Consider the following 26,288-nt stretch of genomic DNA (forward strand, 5'->3'; position numbering starts at 1 on the left):
ATAAGGTTATTACTAAGAAGTTTAAAATAATTAATTTCTAAGATTACTATAAATTTTAAAATCGTAATAGTACTTATAACTATAGTTTTTACTAAATTAAAAACGTAATAGCTACTAATATAATTACTAAGTTATTAAGAGTAGAGTTTATTAATACCTAGAGTGTATATATATACTATAAATTTAGAGCCTAGTTAAGTATTTAATATTTAGAATAAGGCTAATCCCTTTAACCTTATTAATAATTCGGTCCTCTAACGAACTTTAATTTCTTATTAATAGTTATTAATTATATATAGTATTATAAATATACCTTATTATATATAAAAAAATAAATTAATATTAAAGAATACCGCTTTTATTTCCTTATTACTTATTATAGTATAGCCGAGGTTACTTATAATTTTAACCCTAATTACTATATATTTATAAATAAGCGGAATAATAATATATTAAACTAGTTTAATCTAACTATTTTTATTAACTAGCTTATTAATATTAATATCTCTCTATATATTAATCCGTATACTATTTTATAATATATTACTAAGTATTATAATAAAATAGAGATATAAACGTAAACTTTTAATAAGTGTTACGGCCAGCTAGTCGTAGTGAGTATGTTAGCAGAAGTTGAGGCTGCGATAACTAAGTAAACAGTGTCGTAGTCGTGGATAGCTTCCCTGAAGCTATGTCTGTAAATCGTAAGGTGGGTAAGGCTTCGGTGATCAATCGTAGTCTTGTCAGAAGGGGTTCTCAGTGAAGATAGCTGAAAGCGATCGTAAGATCTGATACTAAGTTGATTGCTGAAGAAGCTATGGAAGTCTGTCCTTGTGCCCGGCTCAAGTCCACACTATATACAAGTCTCGTTCCTGAACATATTCTTTGTCCGTATGTTTACCCAACGGTTCCCGTGTTCTGAACATACGGGTTCCGTATCGTGAAAGGACGGACCCCGTATCTCGAACGTACGGAGTTCCTTATCTCTTATCGTCACGTGACTTGTCCCATAGTTCTTCCGTCCCGAGAGGAGTCGCCCTGAGTTCGTGTTCCCGCATATATGGTGTGGTAGCCGCCGTAGGTCCTGTGGGGCAGGCCCTGGCCTTGTCATGCGTGTTGGGTCGTAACATCAGCTCCTCTCAAAGGTCTAGTCCTCTAGGCCTATAAGTAGGTCCCTTGTTCCCAGGTTGGGGAATCATCAAGCTTGCCTTTCTAGCGCAATGTGCTGACACGATGTCAGGTCGTGTTGAAAAACGTTCTTTGAAAAACACTATCTCGAAACTTCGGTCGGCTTGTGACGACGTGTTTGATCGTTTTGGTTCTAGCGACGTTATGCCCTGCACTCGGTGTTTTCGCGCCAAACGTCCATGTCGGATGGCTGATGGCGCCAAAACGTGCCAAGGCTGCAAAAACCTGAAGCGTTCTTGCGATGGTCTCGTTGTGGCATCGAGTCGTTCGTGCTTCCGCCGTTGTTCCGGTTTCTTAGGCTGACTATTTCGTAGTGCAACGGCTGAGTGACCAGCGTCAAGAATGGGAAGAGAAGGAGGAGCAGGCTAGCGACGCCTTGCTCGATCTTCATGAAAAACTGGCTCGGATACAGTCAGAGGTTGCTGAGGCAGCGGGCCGTCCCGCTCGTATCCGGGCGACCCGAAAGAAAGTGAAGGAGAGGCATGTGGAAACTTTTGCTCGTGGTATGCAGGAGCCGGAAGAAGAGGATGGTGTTCTTCCTGCGCTGGACGCTCACGAGCGGTGGGTCGTGAGCGACCTCCAGGCTGCTGGCGTTTCTAACGATGCCGACTGGCCTTCTTTCGGGATTGGCGACGAGTCCGCGTCCCTGGGGCCGTTGGCGCCGCCCTCTGGCAACCCTCGAGAAGCCGTCGAGAGTTCTGGAGGTTCGTGACGGGTTCCCATGCGCCCTCCTCGTGTCCGTAGTTTTTCCATTTGATTAAGAATTCTTTTGTTTCGTTCCTGACTCTATGGTCGATGATTTTTTCGACTTCGTATTCTGGTTCATTGGGTTCCACGATGATGCAATCTTCTGTGTGTGAGCCCTTAGGTGCTGGTTCGAGAAGTGAAATGTGAAAGACTGGATGACACTTCATCGTGTCTGGTAGTCTCAACTTGTAGTTGACGTTTGAGACTTTCTGAATGATTTCGAAAGGTCCGAGCTTTTTGTAGTCCAGTTTGTCGCTTGGTCGTTTTGTTTTGATGTTGCGGCGAAGGAGGTAGGCGCTATCTCCCTCTTCCAAGGTTGGTCCTCCAATCCTTGATCTATTCGCGTTTTTCTTCATGCGTTGACGTACAAGCTCGAGATCCAAAGATGCTTTCTTCTGGATTTCTTTGAGTTTTGCCACGCTGGCCACTGCTTTAACAGCTTGTGGTCCTTGTCGTGCTTCTCCGTACACTGTTGGCTGATATCCGTAGTTCAAGTAGAACGGGGATTCTCTTGTGCTTTCGCCAACTGCACTGTTGTATGCGAATTGGGCCATTGGTAACAATGTTACCCAGTTGTTCTGATCGTAGTTCACATAACAACGGAGGTATGTCTCGAGAATCTGGTTGATTCTTTCTGTCTGTCCATCGGTCTGCGGGTGGAAAGAGGTTGACAGTTTGTGATCTGTACCAAGTTGCGAGATCAGGGATCTCCAAAACTTTGAAGTAAACAGAGAGCCTCTGTCAGAGATAATTTCCTTCGGCGTACCGTGGTTGGCAACAACGATTTTGAGGAACGTGTACGCTAACTCCTCTGCGCTGCTGGCCTCTTTGTAAGGTATAAAGTGGGCGAACTTGGTGAGTCGATCGACTATAACCAAGATGCTGTCGTACCATACGTTCGTGAGTGGTTCTTTGGACTTTGGTAGTTTGACGATAAAGTCCCATGAGATTGATTGCCATGCTTCCGTTGGTGGTTGCAATGGTTGCAGCTCGCCATAGGGCTTGTGCGGGCTGTTCTTGCTTTTCTTGCAGGTCGCACAGTCCAATTGCTTCCGCAATTTCTGCGCGTGTGGCGGATTTGTCGTAGTGCTGGCGAATCCGTTTCCACGTTTTGGTAACTCCTTGGTGACCGTGTGCAGGTGCACTGTGAATTTCCATGATGAGCTCAGGGGTCATCCTTCCAGTCGGGCTGGTACTGATCCTTCTGGCTATCATAAGAAGCTTCGTAGTTGGTACAAGGCTACCGTCTTCTTCTTGTTTGAGGATAACCTGTGTCTCCTCGGGGACCGTGACTTCGTGGTCGGGTCTTCTGCTGAGAGCGTCTGCTCTGCTGTTTTCTGAACCTTTCCGATAAATGATTCGGAAGTTGTATTCAGATAGGAACTCGCTCCATCTGACTTGTCGTTTGTTCAGGTTCTTGTTTGTCGTGAAGTTCGCGAGATTCTTGTGGTCTGTGTAGACTGTGACTTCATGCTTGGTTCCGGATAACTGTGGTCTCCATTCTCGAAATGCTTCGATGATGGCCATCAGTTCTTTGTCGTGGATTTGCCAATTCAATTCTGCTCCGTGAAATGCTTTGGAGTAGAAACAACATGGGTGAAGCTTTCCTTGTTCGTCTCGTTGTCCCAAGACCGCTCCCATGGCGAAGTCTGAGGCGTCAGTCTCGACTTCAAAGGGCTTCCGGGGGTCTGGAATTCTGGTAACTGGTTCCGAGACGACCATATTTTTGACCTTGGTGAATGCTTCTTCGCACTTGGGATCCCAAATGAATGGGGCATCCTTTCGTGTCAAGTTGTTGAGAGGTCTGACGATGTTGGCATAGTCCTTGAGAAATCGTCGATAGAAGTTGACGAATCCCAAGAATCCTTGTACGTCCTTGACGTTCTGCGGTGTAGGCCAGTCCCTGACTGCTTCCACCTTTGATGCTTGCATGTGGATTTGTCCTGGCGTGATGGTGTATCCGAGGAAGTCTACCTTCTGTACGTGAAACTCGCACTTGGAGGGTTCGGCGTACAGTTTGGCATCCTGAGTTTCTGAAATACCATGTGGACATGCTCCTTGTGTGTTTCGAGGTCGGGAGAGAAGATGAGAACATCATCAATGTAGACAACAACAAAGATGTCAACGAACTCCCGGAGTACGTGGTTGACCATCGTTTGAAAGGTTGCCGGAGCATTGGTAAGTCCGAAGGGCATGACGAGGTACTCGAAGAGTCCTCTGCGAGTCCGAAATGCCGTCTTCCACTCGTCTCCTTCCTTGATTCGAATCTGGTTGAATGCTTCCTTGAGATCTATCGCGGTGAACCAGTTGGCTCCGTGAAGTAGGTCTCTGAGCTCAGTGATGAGGGGTAAAGGATAGCAATTCTTCGTGATTTCGTTGAGTTTCCTGTAGTCGATAACTGGTCTCGATTTTCCTCCTTTCTTTGGTACGAAGAATAAGGGAATCCTGCGGGGATTTCGAAGGTCGAATATGTCCCTTCGAGCTTCTCGTCGATGTACTCGTCGAGATAGTCTTGTTCTTCTTGATTCATAGGGTATATTGGATAGAACCCGGGTTGCGTTCCTTCTTTGAGTTCGATTTCCATATCCCAGCTGCTGTGTTCTGGTAACCCTGTTTCTTCAGGTTCCATGAATAGTTTCGTGTATATCCGGTACTCCTCGGGTATAGTCTGGAGTCGTTGCGATCCTCGATCGTCGGTACCGGGTGCGAACATCCTGTCGTCTTCTATCGTCCTGATGAAGGCTATGTATCGTGTTTGTTCTTGTTCTTCAGGTGTTGCTTGAAATCCGTTTGAACCCTTTTTCTTAGGTCGTTCAGTGACTGGATTTTCCCATAGGACCTGGCCAGTGGTCCAATCTATCCGTGGGTTGTTTTTCGTAACCACGAGATTCCTAGGATGACGTCGATGTCTCCAATCTCCGTGATGTCGTACTGTAGTTGTTCTTGTTGATCGTTGATATATGTCGAAAGGTGTACGGTCTCTCGATTGACATATCCGTCATCATAGTCAACTCTTTCTCCTTCTACCGTTTGTAGTTTGTATGGATTGTCCTTCCATACCCATGGTAGGTCGAGTTTGTTCATTACTCTTGGTGATATGAAACTTCCTTGTGCGCCGCTGTCGATTATAGCGCGCAGTCTGTGTCCGTGTATTTCGAGTTTGACCCATAGGTGTGCGTCGTTGCACTGTCTGGTTGCACATAGGAACTTGTCTTCGATTTTCGCCTTTCGTCGTTCCTTTGCGATTGGCCTTCCTAGTTTTTTGACAGTCTGTTTCTCAGTCGTGCTTCTTGTTCAATTTGTTCCTCTCGTTCCCTCCAGGCTTGGGATTTGGGAACGTAGTGGATCTGACAATGGTCGTGTCTACATTCGTCCCATTCCATGTCGTTGCTGTTCTGGCATCGCATAGGAAAGCATGGGTCTGGTTCGAATGTTGCCTTGTCGAGTCCATTGAAGTATGTGAGCGTCCAGTTCGGTAGTTGGTCGTCGACGTAGACGTCCTTGATAGGTCGGTCGTCTTCGGGGGTAGAAGCGACTTTCTTTCTTGGGTGAGAGATGCCAGAGACACTTATCGTCGAGGCATTCTGCCCAAAATAATTCTTCGTGGAATGCGTCCTTGGTGTTGAGCAAGGAGCTATCTCCTTTGACTAGTGGTGTCATAGGTACTTCCTTAGGTTGACTAGTTCCGTGGAACTGTACTGTCTGGTCGTCTTCGTACGGATCAATGTTCTTACACCGTGGTTCTTCGGGTTCCTCATCAGAGCTGGTGTCGTCCACACTAGGATAGAATCCATGGTCGATCTCCGTCTGAGCACGTCGTCGAGCGACGTCGCGAGGTTCGTCCGAATCATAGGTGATTCTTCGTCGAAGGTGTGGCTGCTGGAGCCGATCTCAAGTTCGTCCTTCTTGAGTCGAAAGTCTACCTTTCCATTCTTGATTTCGAAGTCAAGATTGGGCCTCTTGATTACTTCGATTTTGTCTTCGCGTTCTAGGTTCTTGAGTTGTTCTTTGACCTTGCGAATGAATTTTTTGTTTCCGTCGTCTCGTCGCATCACACAGATGGATTTGGTCGGGATGTCGTCCGATGGGGGTCCCTTCTTCCTAAGGGATTGTTTCTTGTTGTTTCGTCGTGCCATGTGGGCGAGATTACCCATGATTTCTTCTGTGTCGGGGCCTCTTTCTTCGAATTTGAGGAGTTGCTCCTTGTACTTGCCTGAAGTCTTTGCATGATTCTTTCTTCAAGGAGATGAAGGGTATCCTTCATGATGGGGTCTGTCTTGGCCTTCTCTTCTATATTCTGGCAGATTTGAGAGAGTATGGCGACACATTCGATGTTGTTATCCTCGAGGGTGAGAGGTCGGTAGATGGGTATCTCTTCTTCTTTGGTTGCCACCGCTAGGGTCTTGACAGGTGGTGGGGTGGTGTCGTATCCGGGTCGTTCGTTGTTCTTGGGTTTTTTAGGGTACCATCCGGTTTGTTCCTTACTGTCTTGGTGAATAAGGCAGTTGTCGTCGTAGCAAGCCGTCCAGAGTTGTGCGTGGGGAATTTCCTTGCTCGCGATATTGGCTCGTTTTTCTGGAACGGGTTGGTGTTGGATGCGTTTGGGTTGTCGGCAGTCTCTAGCCATGTGTCCTGGCTTGTCGCAGTTGTAGCATTTGAAGTCCTTCCTGGGGCGGTTGTCTTCTCTTGGCGACACTGAGATCCATGGGACCGTCATGTTGTCCGTAGGCAGTGCTTTGTCGGTTGTTGTTCCAGTTGTTGCGAGGTCGCTGGTTCGCCTGGAAACTGCGTTGAGGTTGCCATTGGTACTTGCGTCCGGTGTTAGGTCGTTCCTTCCTTTCCTTCTTGCGTTCATAGAGTCGGTTGTCAATTCTGATGGCGAGTTCTCCGTACTGAAGGAAGTCTTCTGGTCTGTCGAGCTTGACCAGCTCGTCCTTGACTTCGTCCTTCAGTCCTTGGTAGAACATGAACATTTTGGTGTCGTCAGTGAGGTCCAGTTGGGCACTGAGACGTCTGAATTCGGCGGAATATTCCTTTGCCGATTTGGTTTGTCGTAGCTGCGCTAGGTCGCGTTCAGCTTGTCGTTTCTCGTCAGGGTCCTGGAATAGGGACCTGAGAGCTTCTTCGAATCCATTGAAGTTACTGTAGATGTCGCGTACTTCAGTAGAGCACTCGTCAAGAGTTTCTTTGCTGAGATATTCTTCCTGGATAGGTTCAAACCACTTGAGGGCTCGTCCCCTGAGGAAGCTGGCGGCGTGCACAACTTTCTCGGTTTCGCTGGTGAAGTCTCCGTGATGGAAGTTCTGATAGTTTTGACTTGAATCAGAAATCCCTTGAGAGTACCTGGGGTGCCGTCATAGGTGATGGGTGCGCTGAGTTTGAGTTTCTGTCGTCCTCCTGGATGGGGTACCAATGATGTTGGCAGCGGCTCGAGAGTGTTGACCTCTCCTGAAGCGCCTGAACATTGGTACTTGCTTTTGTTCTCTGAGTCGGATGACTTCGTTCTCCAGGTCCTGAATGCGCTGAGGGCCATTCCCGAACTGCTGGATCATGATCTTGAGGTTTTGGAGCTCATTCGCGGTTTCGTTGTACATGGTCTGTACCTTGGCGATGTCTGCGTCTCCTTTCTTGACTCTCTCGCGGAGTCGATCGTAGGTCTCTTTTTTGAGGGTGACCTCATCGTCGGAGTCGACGTTCATAGGAGCTGTCTCCATTTCCTCGGCCAGGCTTCGAACAGGTTGTTTGGAAGAGGCTGAAGAGCCCGGGGTAGGAGATTTGGCTGAGGCGCGGGACGACATCGTTCGTACTGTTTAGTTAGTTTTTCGTAGAGTGAACTTACTGAACAGGAGCAATCAAAGTGTTACGGCCAGCTAGTCGTAGTGAGTATGTTAGCAGAAGTTGAGGCTGCGATAACTAAGTAAACAGTGTCGTAGTCGTGGATAGCTTCCTGAAGCTATGTCTGTAAATCGTAAGGTGGGTAAGGCTTCGGTGATCAATCGTAGTCTTGTCAGAAGGGTTCTCAGTGAAGATAGCTGAAAGCGATCGTAAGATCTGATACTAAGTTGATTGCTGAAGAAGCTATGGAAGTCTGTCCTTGTGCCCGGCTCAAGTCCACACTATATACAAGTCTCGTTCCTGAACATATTCTTTGTCCGTATGTTTACCCAACGGTTCCCGTGTTCTGAACATACGGGTTCCGTATCGTGAAAGGACGGACCCCGTATCTCGAACGTACGGAGTTCCTTATCTCTTATCGTCACGTGACTTGTCCCATAGTTCTTCCGTCCCGAGAGGAGTCGCCCTGAGTTCGTGTTCCCGCATATATGGTGTGGTAGCCGCCGTAGGTCCTGTGGGGCAGGCCCTGGCCTTGTCATGCGTGTTGGGTCGTAACAATAAGTTAGCTAGCTAAATCTTTTTATATATTAATTCCTAGTCTTTTGCTATTTTTTTTATTTTTAAGTTTATAAATAAAGTAGTTTTAGAGCGCGATTAGTTTACCTAGGAAGTTAATTATATCTTTTTTAAAATTAGTTTTTTAAAGTATAGTTAAATAGTTATTTTTATTAATTATAAATACCTTAACGAAGTTGAGGCTAATACTTACTATATTATAAATTACTAGGTCCACTAAATACGAAGTATATATTAGAAATATTTTAATTAGCTAGAGGAGATATAAAATTTTATTTATTTATTTTTTTTAAAATATATTAATACTTAGTACTTGCCGTAGCATAAGTTCTTTTATATTAAGGGCCGAGTTTTTAATTTTTTCTTTTAATATAAGTATAATAAAGAGTAGTTAGAGAACTATTCTTACGTTAAGTTAATATTATATTACTCCTTTTTTAGATTTACTAACCTATTTAAAATAGAGGACGAATAATATCCGACTTATACTACGGTATACGAGGTATATAAGAATCTCTATAACTATCTTCTTAATTCTTATAATATTATTAAACTTTAGGAAGAGGAAGATAAGTTCGAGGATAAAGAGGCTAAGTAATAGATACGTAACGAAGACTAGTAGGATTTTACTAGTGAGCTACTAAATAGAGGTTTAGATACTAATAAAATCGAGATTTTTGGAAATTAATTTATTAATTTAGAGTATAACTAGGTACTGTATGTTAGTTAGTTTTATAATGATATTAGTATTTTTAATTATTAAAAGAAGGCTAAGATTAATTATGCTAGTTATATCCTTAATAAAGCTTCTCTTATTAATTTTAATAATATTAATACCTTAACCCTCGCTAGTAATAGATTTTAATATTATTATTGTTTATTATTAACGTTTCTTTAATAATTATAATCCTAGTTAGCTTTTATTTTATATTAATAATAAGGGTAATATTAAAAGTTTTATATTATTTAACTCTTTTATCGAGCTTATTTAGAAACTTAGTATTTAATCTTATAATAATTTCTATCCCTATAGAAATAGTTACGAATAGTATTAATAGGTTAATTTTATATAATCTCTTTTATTTACTTATTAGTTATTTTTAGTTCGCTAATTTTAAAAATGCGGATATTACTTAGTTTTAGTAAACTTAGAGATATATTAAATACCTTATTATTAATAAGAAGTTTATAGTTAGTATTTATATATTTGGGTAGCTCGATTAGAGATTTTGATAAATTTTTTTTAGTTAGTCTGATTGTTTGTTTAGTAGTCTTAATATTCTTTTATTTAGAGATTTTTTTTAGTTACCTCTTATTATTAACTGCCCCCTTTTTATTTAAAAAGTTTTTAAAGATCTATTTAAGATAATTAGTAGGAATTACTATAAAGAGTTTAATAAAACTATTGAACTCGACGTTATTGTTCGTTAATAAGGTAATAAGTAGGCTATATTTTAAAAAATTTTTAATGAGCTGCGGATATTTTTTATTAGTTAAGAAAGTTAGTAATTATTTTTTAAGCGTGTTTATTTGAACTTATTTATCCTTGAGATCTAGTTATTTAATAATGCCCTGCGTATTTATTTTAAAAATGCTAAAATTAATAAGTATAATATTAGTAAGCTCGAGGTGTTATAATCGCTTATTAAACTTATTTAGGTTAGTTATAGTAGTATAAATATAGAGAAGGTCCCCTTTTAAAATATTAAAAACTTTTATAATAAGCTATTTTTTTATGTAAACTTTTGTATTATGTTTATAAAGAATATATGGGTTGAAGTTGGCTTTTGTAATAGTGCTCTAAGTATTGTTAGGGATATAATTTAGGTTCTTAGTACTGATCTTTAATTAGATCCCTTTGTTGTAGTATTTTATGAGTTTGATATATACTCTGGGCTTATTAAAGTCTTTGGGCCTAGGATTATATTAATTTTTTGTGTTATTTATAATTATTTTAAGGTTGCTAAAGTATATACGAGGATATAATTCCTTTTTATTATTATATTTAGTATTATTGTTTATAAGTTTTAGGGGCTTATATTTAATTAAGCTGTTATAGATATCTTTTAATAAGAGTTTTAATAGGGCCTTATTTATATTATAGTTTCTCGTATTAAGATGCTATTTAGTATTATATTTAAGGGCTTATTTGATTATTAGATCTTTAAGCGAAGTAAGACCGAGACTGTTAAAGATAAATAGATTAATATTAATTGTAGATTTCTTTAGCGTATTATATTAGTGGATTAACTATTTTTATTATATATTATTAATATGTAGTGTTTTTAGGATTATGTAGGAGATAAATAAGTAAAGTAACTTAATAGGAATTAAATAGGTAGTTAAGTATATAATAGTATAGATAGTTAATAGGACTCCTTTATAGAAAAGTGTATTTATTGATATACTTTATTTTTATACGTTTTTATAATGAATTTTTTTGCTTATAATAATTATAATAATAATTATAATAATAATAGTAGTAGTAATAGTAAATGATATTCCTTTCCTTTTTACTACTCTTAGAAAGCTAAAAAGCTTATTAATTTATATAAAGTCCTCTTTTAATAATAATATATATATAATTCTCTTTTTATTAATACTGCATAAATTAATAAAAAGATAATACTTTCTTATTATTAAGTTTTTATGGTAGATATTAAAATAACTAATTTTACTTCCGCGCTTGTTATTAAGAGTAAGTAATTATATATACTTTCTTTTTTAATAATTATTAACGTTTTTTAGCTATAGAGAAATATATTAAGCACGCTTTTGTATATAAGTTTAAAAAGCTACTTATAGGCATAGCTTAGGAGCTTACTAACCTCTTTATCTGCTGCGTTATTAAGCGTAATATTTATTCTTATAATTCTTTTATTATTAAGAAGGGCTAGAATATTTTGGTTGTAATAGTTTAGCTTGTGGGCTATAAGGTACCCTCCCCCTGCTCTTACTGTGCTAATTGTTATAGTCTGTAGTTTAGCTGTGTTATAGTTTTTGTTCCTTTGAGTAAAATTACTAATAGCGCTTATACTAATTACTATTATAATTCCTAGGGTAGTAAGTACTCTTTTTATTTAAGTAAGTTTTATAATTACGATCCTAATTTTATAATTATTATTTATATTATTAATAATAATTAGAGAACCTCTTTTTTTTTACGCTAGTTTTTTCCTTTACTACGCTTAAGACCTAGCTTATTAAAAGTAAGTTATTTATATTAACTAGTTTTAACGTTAAGTAGTTTAAAAATAAATATAAAGTAATATTCGCGCCTTAGCTAGCTAGAGCTAAAGTAAAACTTTAATTAAGGATATTTATTATAGTTTTTACTCGTTTTAAATATAAGAAGGAGTCTACTACTACTACTACTAATAATAATAATAATAATAATAACGATAGCTTCGTTTTTATTACTTTCTAGAGTTATAATTTTAATATATTTAAGTTTATATTTAATTAGTTTTAATAATTTTTATAATAATTATTTAATAGCTATGACTTAGTTTTTAATTTCTAAAGTAATAATAGTTATTTAATAATTATGATTAAATTCTTGATTTTTATATTATAGTAATAATTATCCGATAATTATAACTAGATTTTTAATTTCTTATATAGTAATGATAATTACCTAATAACTATTATATAGATTTAAAATTTAAAATCTAAATTCTAGAATTTAACTTTCTAATTAATAAAGACGACTTTTATAATTAGAAATTATATTATTATAATTATTTAATTAAGGGCTATCTAAATACTATAAGTAATATTAAGTATAATGCCTTATTTAATATATATTATAAGAAAAGTAAAAGTTAATAAAGAAGCTATTAACTTAGGGAATAAGCTTTATATATAGAATATATAGTGAATATATTAAACTATATAAGTAATTTTAAAACCTTAAGGTATAATTAAAGTTATAGACGTAGATTTTATTGAGAGGACCTGAGCTAAGTAAATAGGTTAAATAAATAGGGTTTTAAAATATTTAGATATGTAAGATAGTATTATTATAATTTTTTTATAACTTTTTATTAGTTTATAAACTAAAATTAAATTAAAATGCTTAGGTTATTATCTTAAATACTATAGTAGTTTAGAGGGTTAGGCGATAACTAACTAGATTATTTTTACTTAATTAAAGCTTATAGAGAGATTGTTAACGATAGAATTGTTAGAATGGTATATAGAGGTAAGTAAAGGTTGTAATATGGTAAATTAGATGTTAATTTATGTTTATGTAGTTATGGTAGTAGTAAGAAGATCGTGGGTAAACTTACTTTGTATAATAATTATGAATAAGTAATTAGAAAGGTAAGAGACGCTGGGTTATAATTGGTAATTGGGTAATTGGAAAGGTAAGAGATGCGCAGTCGTAATTACTAATAATTAAGTAATTAGTAATTAGTAATTCGTAATTGAGTAATTAGTAGTTAGTAATTCGTAATTAAGTAATTGGTAATTAGTAATGGGTAATTACGACTATAGGTAGTTATCGTGAATTCGGAGCCTTGCGTTAGTTAGCTTTCTAACTAAGCTTTGCTCTAGAAGTTTTGCTTAAGGGCCTAGTCCTAATCCTTTAGTATCTAACGTATCTTGTATAACCGTTGAGGGAAAAGATTAGACGATAGTTCTTACTGAACCGGGCGTTGATCGTCCAGAGACCTGGGCTTCGCAATCGTGAAAACCTTCTGACACCGGGGCGCAAAAAAACTAACTTTGTTACTCTCGGCTAAAAACAAGCTTAATCTTGATGGGGGGCTGTCGTCTCGTCTTCTCATTCCGTATGCGACTACGCAATGTTGTTGTTCTGTACGTTGTATTTGCGGTTAAGCCATCACCAGCAGCATCCCTGACTCTGATGGGGGCCGCGTGGCTGGTTAGGTGCGGCGTAATCTGCACACCTAATGTGACGCGCAATTTGTTGGTGAACTTGATTAACTTGGCTACATCAACAGGTTATTTAATTAAACTCTGTTTGCCAGAGTTTGAAATCGACTAGTCTACTACATCTGCTTCTCACCGGATCTATTTACCAGCTCTTAAACCTCTTCATTTATAACATCTTTACTCTCGGCTTTGCCTTCCTTCATCGGCCGCTCCGCATGAGACTTCACGTGCATCAAAAGATTCAGATACGACACTCTTTCTCGTTTGTAGGCGATGGAAGTAGGATTCGGAGCACGAGGCGTTGCAAAACTCATATCGACGTGATGAATAACACACCTCAGTAAGGCTCCGCTCCCCTTCGAGGCGAGGCTATGTGTGTACCTCATCAGCACACGCAAAACATGCAAAGAGGCTTTGGTAATAGTTCATGTTGAAAAGATGGGAGGGGATTCACTCCAGACATCCCGCTTGTGATCATGATTGATTAACCATGAGAGGCTCTGAAATGAGAGGCACTTTAACATCGATTCAGCAGGCAGAACCACCATGGCACGAAGACACTCGAACAAGCTAGAGTTGCGCTCTAGTTACACAGGTTTGAAGCCAGGCAAGGGTGTTTGTTGATGCTAGAACGCATCGAATTGCAAGGCTCTGCTCATAGCTGTCACCAGCTATTCCATTCAGCTTGCAGGGCCACGGACTCGTTTTCAGCTTCGATGCCTTGTTGTGCATAGTCCTGAACATTCTTCACAAATACAGCCGCTTAAAACCTCTTGAGGTTGGCCGTCCGCGATAGACGGATTGCGAATGACTTTTTGGTCAGTCTCAACAAAGAAGTATGAGTATTTTGCGCGCTTGTGAACCCCGCTTTGAAGACAGATTTTCGACGACGGAGTAAGAACACCGTCTAGACACGACTGAAGTTACTATGAGAGGTTTGCCAGGTGAGATGTAGTCGGATACACGTGGCGGACATGTTATGGCTTGCAAGAAGGCCCGAATCCTGAGTTTCGCAGCCGCGGAGAGCTCAAATACGTCAAAATTGAGTTCTCTTACTCAATCACAAAATATCAAGCATGAGACTCAAGGTCTAATCAGAGACATGCTATTATATTTGGGAATGGTCTGTTGTCACACACGCTGTTGTAAGAGCTCAGAGTTGGTGTTGAAAGCTCAAAGAACTAGTACTACACTGCAGAAGTGTCCATACTTAGATGAGGAGGCTTGAGTCACTTTGAGCCAATCAGTGCAGACCGAATGCCACGTAGGAAACAACTCATGTGGTAGTAGCGAGTTTAAGCGTCGATGATGATAGATTGACTGCTTCTGTATGGACTCCATACAAAGCTGAGAAAGTTGAGTTCCGCCGCGAGGGAAATGTGGTCTGTGTTAGTCAGACGACAGGCGCTCCACAAACCTTAACCAGAGCCTCACTTCTGGTGAGGTAAGAGAAAAAGAGAAGAAGGGCGTCATGACGTTCTGCAAAGCGGTCTAGAAGCTAGAGCGACGCTTGAGACGCCGCAGCAAAGGCGGTGGCCGGGCGCTGTGACGGCTCATCAGGCATTACCCCGCCATGTCTTAATCGGAGCTTGGATTTGGCTCTTATCAGCGGGAATGATGGAAATGATGGAATGATGAATGGAGGGGCACTCTCGTATTCGTGTTGTCACGTGATGCATCTAACGGTTGAGAGACGGAGGCCGAAAAGAGATCAGACGGTTTGATTGGCCGGGCCGTCCAGATCGCACAGGTCAGGGGTAGCTGCCGTCCCTGGTGGATTGGCCAATCGATGAGCTCCCGCGGTTGTCAGACGGGGGAAGGGTCGCATTTGCACAACTCGTTGCTCAATGCTCCGAAATGAGAAATTGCCTGTTGATGTTGGTGAGTGGAAGAGATTTACCTCTTCGGACGATTTGTGCATTCTCATCTGCATGTTTTATGAAACGTCACTGGCCCCGTCCGGAAAGGCAGCCCACCGAGAGTGCATTGGTGTAATTGTAGGTACTTTTTTACGGTATTGAGTCGAGTGTGGTCAAGTCACCGACAGACGCCACGATTCCGTGGAGGGCAGAAGTAGACACTTGTAGCAGGTACTTTGCTTGGCGCAATCCAGTTTGGCTGCGTTGCTGGCGTTGGTTTGCTCCGGTGGGTTAGGGAACACATGGTGATTTTGTGACATTGACAGGTAGTTGCGTTGACCATGGGACTCGAGCTAATTGGACACGGCTTTCTTGACTTGACCGAATAGTGCTCAGTAAATCTGTTTGGGATACCTGACCTAGATCAATCAAAATACCGGGAACAAAAAAGACCATAGAGAAAGAAGCAACCCGCGGCTCCTTGTCTTGTCCGAGGATAAGTGACGGTCGCATGGATACGAATACGTGGATAGGATGAGAGGTGCTGCGCAATAGAAAGGTTAGCCCATGACAGCTTCAATTTCGCATCACTGAGTGGTGTGCTAGATTCAGGGTCATAAGCCAACCCCACGTCCGAATCTTGCGCCATTCGGTCTACTCGCGCCCCATGGACGGCGGCCGAGACAAGCGATGGGCATCCAATGAGGGCAGAAGAAAGGTCATTCGAATGCCCAGATGTCAATACGGAGCAGATAAAGAGGGCGTGTCACAACCCACAGGCCGACATGTGGTGCTGGGCCGATTGTTATGTGCGTGTGAATGTTCGGAGGCGAGCTGCCCTTGATTCTCGGTGGACACTGGATGGGCAATGCAAGCAATGCGGCCCTCTTTCCCCCTAAACGAAACGAAGCAACGACTAGGTAGGTACCTTACTACCTTTGGTTGCTTGGTGAAAAGCAGGTGAGTTGGACCCAACAAATTTTGGCACTAGCCCGTCTGGTTGCGCTATCATCTATGCGCCAAAGCAGCCAGCAGATTCTGTCCCGGCTAATTAACCAAGACAGAGCCAGAAGGAACAAAATTGTCATTTCGTTTGATGTTGGATGATAGGCAGGCGGACATTCCACTTACCGGCCATCCGAGCACTTTGCGATAGTCTCATGTATTCGCACTGAATTGAACTGAGACTGTGATAACCGCCCCGCTCCTCCTTTTCACTTTGCGCCGCGAGCTATATCGAAATGTATAGCAAGGATAGAAACACTGCTCATCGAAATCTGACTAGAATCAAAACTCAGTGACCTTTTCTGGGGTAAAGTGAGTTTCGCTACCCAAGTCAAGAGAACAGGAGCCGAACCAGGCACCTGAGCAGAGGATGCACACAGACGGACGCATTGGTAAGGCGAGAAGAGACTTCCGGCTCACATCGTCGTCCGATGGTCCCTGAAGACGGGATTGCTTGGGCGATTGAGGCCTTGCGCATGCTTCCAATGGTTCCAAAGGGCCCCCTTATTGCGCAGGCCGCAGGGTGAGGTGGTATTGATCAGGAACCCGGAAAGAAAATTCAGAATTTCAGTAGCCCACATCGGTCTTAACGGAAACAACCCACAAATACCTATCATGTTTTGATCGTCCTCTCTGTGCTCCCGGTCGCAGTTGGCGTGCGGAAACTGCTGTGGCCGCTGTCTGTTCAAACACAGAGGTGGATTTGTTCAGGTAGAAAGACCTTAGAACCCCCGTTCGCGCCTACGTGTGGTGGCAGGGGAGGCAGGGGGAGGTACAGGTACATCCCAGTGACCCGTCTTGCAGAGACTGGGACTTGCCTCGTTCGCTTTCACCTGGCCTACCACAACGAACAACCTCATCCGGGTATCCACCTCTTCCCATGCCCCCCGTCCCGTCCCCGTCCATGCCCATGGTAATCGAACTCCCTTCTTTAATCTTTTGAACATGTCCTTCCCTCCCACATCTCACCATCAGTGCTCCTAATCAGCCTCCACCGAGAGTGTTGTTCAACTCACCTACCTCGCGCGGCATTCTCACTGCTGCCTCCTTTCCCTCCGAGGACCTCAACAAGCGCAAAACTTACTTGGGTTGTTGCGTGTTGCGCCTGAGCTGTCGACCGACCTTTTCGCGCCCTGGTATTTTTTTTCTTAGCCCGGCCGACCTACCCTCCGAATACACGCACCCCGATTTCGATATTCAAACCGACCACGATGGATTCCAACGCGACGACCTTCACTTCGGTGTTGGCCAATGCCAAGCTCGGCAATGTCAACATTCCCCCTCAAGTCGACTATGTGATCGAGAAGGTGGCCAATGCCAGCATCGTGACGATCCTGTTTACGCTGCTGGCTCTCGCTGTCGCATATGACCAGAGTAAGTGATGCGCCAAGGACTGGCCTCGGAATTGGAACAAAATCTGACAAGCCATAGTCAGCTACATCACTTCCAAGGGCTCCATTGCTGGCCCTACCTTCAAGATGCCCTTCATCGGCCCCTTCTTGGAGTCTGTGAACCCCAAGTTCTCCGAGTACAAGGCCAAGTGGGCCAGCGGCCCTCTCAGCTGTGTTTCTGTCTTCCACAAGTGAGTCGCCTATCATATGCATACATACCTCTAAGTGATACGATGTCTGACGGTCGCAGGTTCGTCGTCATTGCCTCAACCCGCGACATGGCCCGTAAAGTCTTCAACTCTCCTGGCTATGTCAAGCCTTGTGTTGTTGATGTCGCCCACAAGCTCCTCGGTCCCACCAACTGGGTGTTCCTCGACGGCAAGCCGCACGTTGACTTCCGCAAGGGTCTCAACGGCCTCTTCACCCGCCAGGCTTTGGCCTCTTACCTGCCCGGCCAGGAGGCAGTGTACAAGCAGTATTTCCAGGAGTTCCTCCAGATTACCAAGGATGCCGGCGGCGAGGCCCGTCCTTTCATGCCTGCTTTCCGGGATGTCATGACCGCTGTTTCGTGCCGCACTTTCGTCGGCTACTACATCTCCGACGAGGCCGTCCGCAAGATTTCGACCGACTACTTCCTCATCACCGAGGCTCTCGAGCTCGTCAACTTCCCCCTTATTCTGCCCTTCACCAAGCCCTGGTACGGAAAGAAGGCCTCCGACATGGTTATCGGCGAGTTCGCCAAGTGCTCTGCCAAGAGCAAGGTTCGCATGGCTGCCGGAGGCGAGGTGACCTGCATCATGGACGCCTGGGTCAAGTCCATCCTCGAGTCCAAGAAGTGGCGCGAGGCCGAGGCCGCTGGCAAGACTGAGGGTCTCGAGAAGCCCCACCCTCTTCTTCGCGAGTTCTCCGATTATGAGATCGCTCAGACTGTCTTTACCTTCCTCTTCGCCTCCCAGGATGCCACCAGCAGTGCCGCCACTTGGCTCTTCCAGACCATGGCTCAGCGCCCCGACATCCTCGACCGTGTCCGCGAAGAGAACATCAAAGTTCGCAACGGCGATCGCCATGCTGAGTTGAACATGGACCAGCTCGAGTCCCTGACTTACACCCGTGCCGTCGTCCGCGAGTTGCTCCGCTACCGTCCTCCCGTCCTGATGGTTCCCTACGTCGTCAAGAAGCCCTTCCCCATTACCCCCGAGTACACCGTTCCCAAGGGTAAGCATGTTATCGCCGTTGAGTTGTTTGAGTGAATGCTGACTTGAGATAGGCGCCATGGTCATTCCCACCGTTTACCCTGCGCTCCGTGATCCCGAGGTGTACGACCGCCCCGACGAGTTCGATCCCGAGCGTTACTACACCGGCGATGCGGAGGAGAAGGGCGCCAAGAACTTCCTCGTTTTCGGAACCGGCCCTCACTACTGTATCGGCCAGACCTATGCTCAGCTCAACCTAGCCCTGATGATCGGGAAAGCCTCCGTCATGTTGGACTGGGTGCACCATCCCACGCCCAAGTCGGAGGAGATCAAGGTGTTCGCTACCATCTTTCCCATGGTATGTTGGAGATCGTCCCGTATAAGAGTGAAGAATAAGAAACTAACAGGCGTAGGATGACTGCCCTCTCACCTTCAACGAGCGCACGGCATAGATCTCTTATAACTCTTTTCCCTAGGCTATGGGCTGGCAGTGATTTCGCCCAATGAATGAGCTGGGCCCGGCTGACGCTGCAAGACCACCGCTAGCGCGCCCCTGTCAGTGTCAGACGCCACTTTAATCGACTCTCGGAACGGGAGGCTCGTAAAACTCGAGTCGAGATTGGTCAACCCCAGATCCCTAGACTAAAACTTGTAATAGACGTTTATGTGTACATAATTTTTCAGGAGAGTAGTCCTAAAAAGAGCGGGCGATGCCGCGGACTTTGGGTTGTTTAGGGATTATCATACCCAGGCGAGGATGGACATTGGGTAAACGGCCGATGCGAATGATGCTGGGTGACGATAGACTCAGTTTAGAGCCAATGGTTAAAAAAAGAAACTTCCAATATCTTTGAGCCCGATTATGCATTGAGTAACATAGGCGTTGATGGAGATGAGGAAGCCGCGTAGCATCAACCGTAGAAGTGAATGTCGAATGGACGTCAACCAATACGGCACGCGAGCGGCTGTTTGTATCACACCTATTTTATCTTTCCTTATTGGATGAATATTAGTGAAAGGGCCCCGGAGAGAATACTATTTGATGGTCGGCGAAATAGATATCATGGACAAGGAGCCAGTGAAAGCCAAGTCGTCGAACAGAGATGAAGCCCGCTCGAGTACCAATAGTGGAGACCGGCCCAAGCTGCAGGAGAAAGCGGGCAGCACTGTCATCAACGCTGCATGGGGCGCCAGGTCCCCGGGGCCCCCGCCGTCCCTTGGCCGAAAGGAAACCCGCTAGAGCTTCCCGTAATCAGTTTAAAGCTCTCCAAGCTTCCGAATCCCAGGTTCTTAGCTACTCCCGTCCCCAAGACGCTCTCTATTCTCTTTGACAATCGCGAGATTTGTTTCCATTCCAGTCAACTTCTTCCCTGACTAATAGGCCCCCTAAAAAAGACAGAAAGACAGAGAGAGATGGCTTCCACAAGGAGCGTTTGCGCCAACGCCCTCCGGGCAAGCAGCCAGCTCGCCCGCGCCCCGACAGCGGCGGCCACCACGAGACGGTCCTTTGCCGCGGTGGCGACGTCGACCTTCTCCGCCCGCGTCGTTCCGGGCAAGATCACGACTCCTCTGCGTTCGAGAGCTGCTGCAGCAGTGACGACGAACCCGAATGCGACAACGGCACGCTTCTTCTCCTCGGAGAAGGAGAGGGTGGAGGACGACTACCACGAGATTTCGGCGAACGGGAGCAAGATCTGGGACTTTGAGCAGATGGCAGAGCTGGCCAAGGATCCCGGCAACGTCGTCATCGTCGGTACGTTTTGTTTTACTTTACAACCCGCAGGCTGATCATTCATGGGATTGTTCGTTCCATTTCGGCTAACTAAACCCACCCTTTCTACAATAGATGCCCGCGAACCACACGAACTAGTAGAAACAGGCCGCATTCCCACCGCGCTCAACATTCCCGTCGCCACGGCGCCCGAGAGCTTCCTCATCGCCGACGAGGACTTTGAGGACCGGTACGGGTACCCGCGCCCGAGCAAGGACACCGAGCTGGTCTTTTACTGCAAGGCCGGCGTGCGCAGCCGGGCGCTGGCGACGCTGGCGAGGGATGCTGGGTGGAACAAGGTCGGGGAGTACCCCGGTAGCTGGTTGGACTGGGCGAAGAAGGGGGGAGAGGTTGAGAAGGGTGGAAAGCAGATTGGGCAGGATTGACATAGCGTCAGGTTGTCTATCACGCGGTTGGGATGTATGAGTAAAGTCTTGAGGGGTGTGTCATACGACACGGCACACGGCATGGCAAGATAGACGGCGACTTTTGATCATGATATTCGTTGTACAGATATGGTACATGAAACCCTACACTCCGGCGGATGACACAGCATCCCCCATGTTCCAAGTAGACAAAATGCAAGTGACAAGCTCCTTTCGCACGCTCTTCTATAACAGTCTCTGAAAGGTTCCTCTAGTGATGACTTTGCAGAACCCCAAGGGTTAATCAAAAGGTGGGAGGTGCTCCCTCGGCAGGGGGGTTAGCGGGCGTAGCGGGCGGCGCCGCGGGGTCCTTGCTCGCGACGGGACTGCCGTGAGCGAAGAAGAGGATCTTAATGGCCAGCGAGAGGCCGAGGTGGAGGGCGACGACAACGACGAGCAGGATCTTGCTTGTCTGGTGGTCGGTGGCGCTAAGGACGGGGTAGAGGTTGCGGAGGAGGAAGGCGACGGAGAGACCGCAGCCGACGGCGACGAAGACCCAGTTGAGGATGTTGATGGGGGACCAGCTGATGAGGGCGACGGGGATCCAGATGAGGTTGGCGTAGCCGTAGAGAGCCCACTGCTCGAGGAGGTTGGCGGACTCGGAGCCGAAGTAGCGCAGGGCGAGGTAGAGGGCGACAGGGACGAAGAGCGTGTAACCGTAGATCAGACCGGCGGCGCCTGGGAGGAGAAGTGTGTCAGTAACCATCATGGAGGATTGTAAGCTAATTGTCAAGGAATCTCACCACTCAAGAGCTTGAAGTCATAAGCAAACGGGCCTGACCCTGTGCTCGCGAGGTACTGGCTGATGGTGCCGCCGAGGAAAAGGATCAAGACAACGGTCGTGGCGATCCAGAAGGGGCCGTAGAGGTCAGGGTTTCCCTCCAAAACGTCGAGGAAGTTGGCACGCGGATAGAGCGCAGCCCAGCAGCGAGAGAGGACGGCCGAGGTGTCTACGTCAAAGTACTGGGCGTAAAAGTTGATGCTCCAGAGGAAGCGCTTCGAGGAGCCGGACGACGCTGTCGCAGGCGGCGGGAGGCCTGACGCGGGCGCCTTGCGAGTGCCTGGCGTCGTGTCATTGAAGTTGGAGCTGTGGAATTCGAGATCGTCTTGGAGGTCGGTATGGCCGAGATCGCCCTGCGAAAGGAAGTGCGTTTAGTCTTGGGGGTGTTTGCGAGGAAGAAGTAAGGAAGGGAGCTCTCACCTCGTCGTCGACGTCCACGACGGCGTCGTATCCGGACCCGGACCGTGACATGATTGGCTATCGAAGCTGAGAAGAATCCGACCTTGGTTTCCGACACTAGTTTATGCCTCGCCGAGTTGTGGAAATGGAGCTCTGGGCTGCTGGGTCGTTGTCGTTGGAGATCGTGAAGTCGGACAAATTAGGACGGTCGATACGTGTGTACGTACGAACACCTAGAGCTTTGGACAAGGTGTCGTAATCCCACATACGCAGTTTGGCCCTGCAGCTCCCTGGGAACAAAAGTCTCCACTAAGGGACACATCCCTGTAAGAGCCATACCAGTGTTGCACTAATGCGGATAAATCGCGTCCCAGTTTTATGCAAGCACACGCCATTTCACTCCATGTGCTCAGAAGAATTTCGATAGAAGCATTGGACACTATCTGATAAGATCAAAATCACGAAGTTCACATGCATGACGTGCATCACCAAGTTGAACGACACATGGTTCTGAGGCTCTGTATTTCGCTACTGTGCTGATTTTCCACTGTAGTCAATGGAGCATTGTGAGGCAGGTCAGTCGCCATCCCGCATCCATCATAGTACGTCTCTCATGCTCATTAGCATCTCCATGCTGCACTCAGGACGCCTAGGCGCGCTCTCTCGCCAAACGATTTTTCTCTCAGCCTCCAAACATCATTTGTTGATGAACGACAAGGCATAAACGGGGTAGTCCGGGTTGTGTTTCCTTTTGACATTTGAGGTAGGAGGGCGACCAATTCAGTTTTTATTCGACGAACTGCTTGCCGATGGAAAGTAATGCTACCACAAAGCCCAGGAAAATTCGTATCCCTGCCATCCTCTCCAGAATGCCAGAACCCGTGACGCCGCAACCGTAATGAATCGTCTATTTGAGCTTCTTCTTGGGGCGGAGCTGGTTGGTGTGACCGCACTTGCGCTTACGGCAGTTGGTCGCACGGGGGGGAAGACGAGCCTATATGATTCCACGTTAGGTTTTGCTTGGGTCGCGCAGCCGACCTCGGTTGGCGGGTGATGAGAAGAGAGGCTACTTACGTAGCACTTGCGGCAGATCATCTTGTCGCAGTTGAACTTGGAGGCAAGAGCCTTGAGGGAGGGCTCGATGATACCACCACGGAGGCGGAGGACCAAGTGGAGGGTGGACTCCTGTTTGGTGTGTCAGTTTCCATATGTCTTTGACCCATCATATCTTCAATATCCCTAGCGGCCTGAATGCTTCTCTCCCCCTCTTTTCAAGTGTCCCGCGCAATGAGACTAACCTTCTGGATGTTGTAGTCGGAGAGGGTGCGGCCATCCTCAAGCTGCTTGCCAGCGAAGATCAGGCGCTGCTGGTCAGGGGGGATGCCCTCCTTGTCCTGGATCTTGGACTTGACATTGTCGATCGTGTCGGAGGACTCGACCTCAAGGGTAATGGTCTTACCCGTCAGGGTCTTCACGAAACTGCAACCACCATCGTCAGCACATTCGGCGTCTTCGGACTTCGTCGTCGCATGGAATGAGATTTTGTTGCGCTCGGCATCGGGCGGGAGGGGTGTTCGGGGTTGGCTCACATCTGCACTACACGCAAAATATCGTTAGCATCGCCAAAAATCAACAATCAGAGCAACGGCGCGCAGCATGACGCCGTCTCGCCGTGCAGGGGGCTCTCATCACTTACTCTTGCCGACGTTCGTGAACTGGCTGTTGTTACCGAGAAAGTTCTGGTGATCGCGGCAAATAATTGGTGGGGCGGGCTTGAGAATGAGTGTTGAGGTTGCGGCGCGAGCGACCGACAAGCCCTAATTAGGGCACGCGGGTACGGACATGGTCCGAGCGTCAAAGTATGTGCAAAAGTGAGCGGGCTGCGGTCGGCTCCCTGTGGGAATTACGGGTCTGCCTAGTGTAACCAACCTCACTCTGGAGTTGCAATGACCTAGGTACCTACTTCAACAGGCTCACCCTCCAATTACACAACTATCCTCGTGTTCTTCGCCATGGAAAAGTGCATATATGCCGATGGGTTGGACGTGGTCTCTGGCTCATACAAGATGTTCTGATACTGAGAACAATAAGGACGAAATATGCGGGCTTTAAAATTCGTTCTGGACAAAAACTTCTTTCTACTTTAAGGGTATCTTGACGCTGATAATTCCAATTTGGGCACTCGTGCCCATCCAAAGGAGCTGAGAACACTTACATGCCCACCAACTCCTGTTCCTTGAGAAGGGCGTATCACAGCCCGTAATGGCCTTCCTCAAACCGGAGCACTATTCGGTGTATGTCGGCTGCTCAGTATCCGACTCCATAGGCACAAAAGAACGCGACCGTTCACGTCTTTCACTGGCTGCTCTGCGTTGCTCCTTTTGCCAGGTCACAATGTGGCCCTCGAGCATATTGACGGCTCGCACCAACATTGGAACGGACAGCCCTGCCAGCCGCGCCGCCAGCTGAAAGAAGTCCCTGCCTATGGGAGGAAGGTCTTCCTCAGATTTGTATGAGTGATATCGGCTGGTTCGCAAACTTTCCTCCCCAAGTCTGTCGTGTGCATCTGAGTCGACAAACAATGCAGCCTGTGTCTGGACAGCGCGCAGCCTTCCGGCCATCTCATCCCCTGTTGTCTCGGACACTGTTTGTTTGGGGACTTGCTCGTCGACGGGGAAGTACCTCGCGAGTAGTGTCTCTTCGGCTAAGCCGTTGTCAATCACCGGATTCAGCAAACCCAAGGGCACTTTGACTTACTTTGTGCTTCAGTCAGCAGTGAAAGGTGTGCAAAGTACTCATCTAGCTCTTTGGGGCTCATCGATGTGATCTGAGACGCCGTAACGTCTGTGTAGTCAACGGTAGATGTAGCTTCATCTGGAACCAAGGCTGGAGTCATTATCCTTTTCCACTCTTTCCAGTCAAGCTTAGGCACGATGAAGTTGTTCTCGTCCTGGGGAGCTGGCTTGTTGTCCTCGAGTGGAAAGCAGTGCATCGCAGCAAGGACAAGGATGGTGACCAGGAGAATTTCTGGTTGATTTATGAGACGGATTCGGGTCTTCTCTAGCGGAAAACTGAAGGTTAAGTTGGCGATGGGCGGAACGCGGCGCGCAATCGCGACCGTCTCAACTGCGAGTCGTCAGTCGAGTCCATCTTTTGGCACGGCCAGAGGACCTACTAGGCAGGCCCAACTCGCGCGCATACTGTAATGTCATTAGGACATCGTTGAGCGGTGGGAAGATCATGCCGTAATTGAGATGATACGACAACGCTAGATTCATGACTGAAGCGTGCAGTTCTCCATTCTCGAAGGCAGCAAGGTTTGTGGACTTGAGCGGTGTCGTATACCAAGTTGGCAATCGATCACGCATCTCCTGAGGTAGCTGGCGATACTGTGACTGGTCAGAGAAGGTTCAAATCTGGTCGGAGGTAGTACCAACAGCTTCTTTGTACGGGATGCTCCCCCCTCTCGCCCACTTGCAGAGATCACCAATACGCGTGGGTATTCTCAGCAACATGCACCCCAGGAAGCAAAGGCCTAGTGTGTCAATCATTCGGGGTGCCGGCCACTCGCTTCCATTTTCTCCTGTCCATCTTTGTGCTCGTCGGTTCCGAGACTGGTGCTCCTCATCCTGGGCGAGGTCGAGTTGCGAGCTGAATAGCGAGGGCTCTCCCTCCGAGGCCGAGTCATCCTGAACAGCTGTCGCAGCTCCGGAGATGCGAAGATCCCAAAGATCGCGGACAATCGTCTCTAGTTCCGGCTTATGTTCCTTTGCGGCGACCAGCCATATTACCTGCTCTCTAAGGATGAGCTGCAGGCACTCCAGATACAAATCTCGTGCTTGTTGCCCGGTGAGCACTCGTCTGATGCGCTCCTTGGTCTCCTTCTCCTTTCGAGCCACGCGACCCTTCTGGCCGAAATCCTCATCGCCAAGGTCAAATTCAACATATCCCTGGTTGAAAGTGTGAGCTGCGGCTCATCATAGGGGGTGCAAAGCATGGCTTGGACAAACTTGAAGCTGGTGGCCTTCCTTGGCGCAGAATCTCAAACCATTTTCGAGATACCATTTGCGAGAACCGCAAAATTCACAGCGTTCTCCTTTCGGAAACTTATGAAGGTCCCTCTCTGGGGCCATGGTGCTCTGACTGATAGGTTGGTCGTACTTGGTTGCAAAGTTGATCTAGGCAAAATCGTCACCAGATTGGTGAAGTTTTTGAC

General features: G+C 45.9%; 5 protein-coding genes across 5 annotated transcripts; 3 read left to right on the forward strand and 2 right to left on the reverse strand.

The window, feature by feature from the left end:
* Positions 1-1,078: 1,078 nt before the first annotated feature.
* Positions 1,079-2,966, forward strand: HER10_EVM0009655 (uncharacterized protein). Its single transcript, XM_035483102.1, has 2 exons — positions 1,079-1,453; positions 1,503-2,966. The coding sequence occupies exons 1-2, from the start codon at positions 1,234-1,236 to the stop codon at positions 1,898-1,900; spliced, it is 618 nt and encodes a 205-aa protein (XP_035327175.1). The 5' UTR covers positions 1,079-1,233; the 3' UTR covers positions 1,901-2,966.
* Positions 2,967-16,933: 13,967 nt separating this feature from the next.
* Positions 16,934-19,491, forward strand: HER10_EVM0000995 (cytochrome P450). The gene is made up of 5 exons (XM_035470759.1): positions 16,934-17,486; positions 17,544-17,694; positions 17,754-18,718; positions 18,771-19,054; positions 19,110-19,491. Exons 1-5 carry the CDS (start codon positions 17,324-17,326, stop codon positions 19,146-19,148), a joined length of 1,602 nt encoding a protein of 533 aa, XP_035326513.1. The 5' UTR covers positions 16,934-17,323; the 3' UTR covers positions 19,149-19,491.
* Positions 19,492-20,109: 618 nt separating this feature from the next.
* HER10_EVM0003602 (rhodanese-like domain-containing protein) lies at positions 20,110-20,853 on the forward strand (the record flags this gene model as incomplete). Its single annotated transcript, XM_035473273.1, has 2 exons — positions 20,110-20,449; positions 20,543-20,853. The coding sequence occupies 2 exons, from the start codon at positions 20,110-20,112 to the stop codon at positions 20,851-20,853; spliced, it is 651 nt and encodes a 216-aa protein (XP_035326715.1).
* Positions 20,854-21,136: 283 nt separating this feature from the next.
* On the reverse strand, positions 21,137-22,144 carry HER10_EVM0001946 (Yip1 domain-containing protein; the record flags this gene model as incomplete). The annotated part of the gene is made up of 3 exons (XM_035471678.1): positions 21,137-21,570; positions 21,636-22,026; positions 22,094-22,144. 3 exons carry the CDS (start codon positions 22,142-22,144, stop codon positions 21,137-21,139), a joined length of 876 nt encoding a protein of 291 aa, XP_035326576.1.
* A 390-nt stretch (positions 22,145-22,534) lies between these two features.
* On the reverse strand, positions 22,535-26,230 carry HER10_EVM0000578 (forms a complex with the other RRN protein RRN6 and RRN11). Its single transcript, XM_035470353.1, has 10 exons — positions 26,083-26,230; positions 25,510-26,022; positions 25,248-25,461; positions 24,830-25,198; positions 24,499-24,776; positions 23,769-23,844; positions 23,662-23,668; positions 23,371-23,551; positions 23,147-23,257; positions 22,535-23,066 (listed from the first exon to the last, which is right to left on the reverse strand). Exons 1-10 carry the CDS (start codon positions 26,203-26,205, stop codon positions 22,980-22,982), a joined length of 1,959 nt encoding a protein of 652 aa, XP_035326470.1. The 5' UTR covers positions 26,206-26,230; the 3' UTR covers positions 22,535-22,979.
* Between the last annotated feature and the right edge of the window lie 58 nt (positions 26,231-26,288).

Source organism: Colletotrichum scovillei, assembly GCF_011075155.1.
Source record: "Colletotrichum scovillei strain TJNH1 chromosome Unknown Contig00011, whole genome shotgun sequence".
NCBI lineage: Eukaryota > Fungi > Ascomycota > Sordariomycetes > Glomerellales > Glomerellaceae > Colletotrichum > Colletotrichum scovillei.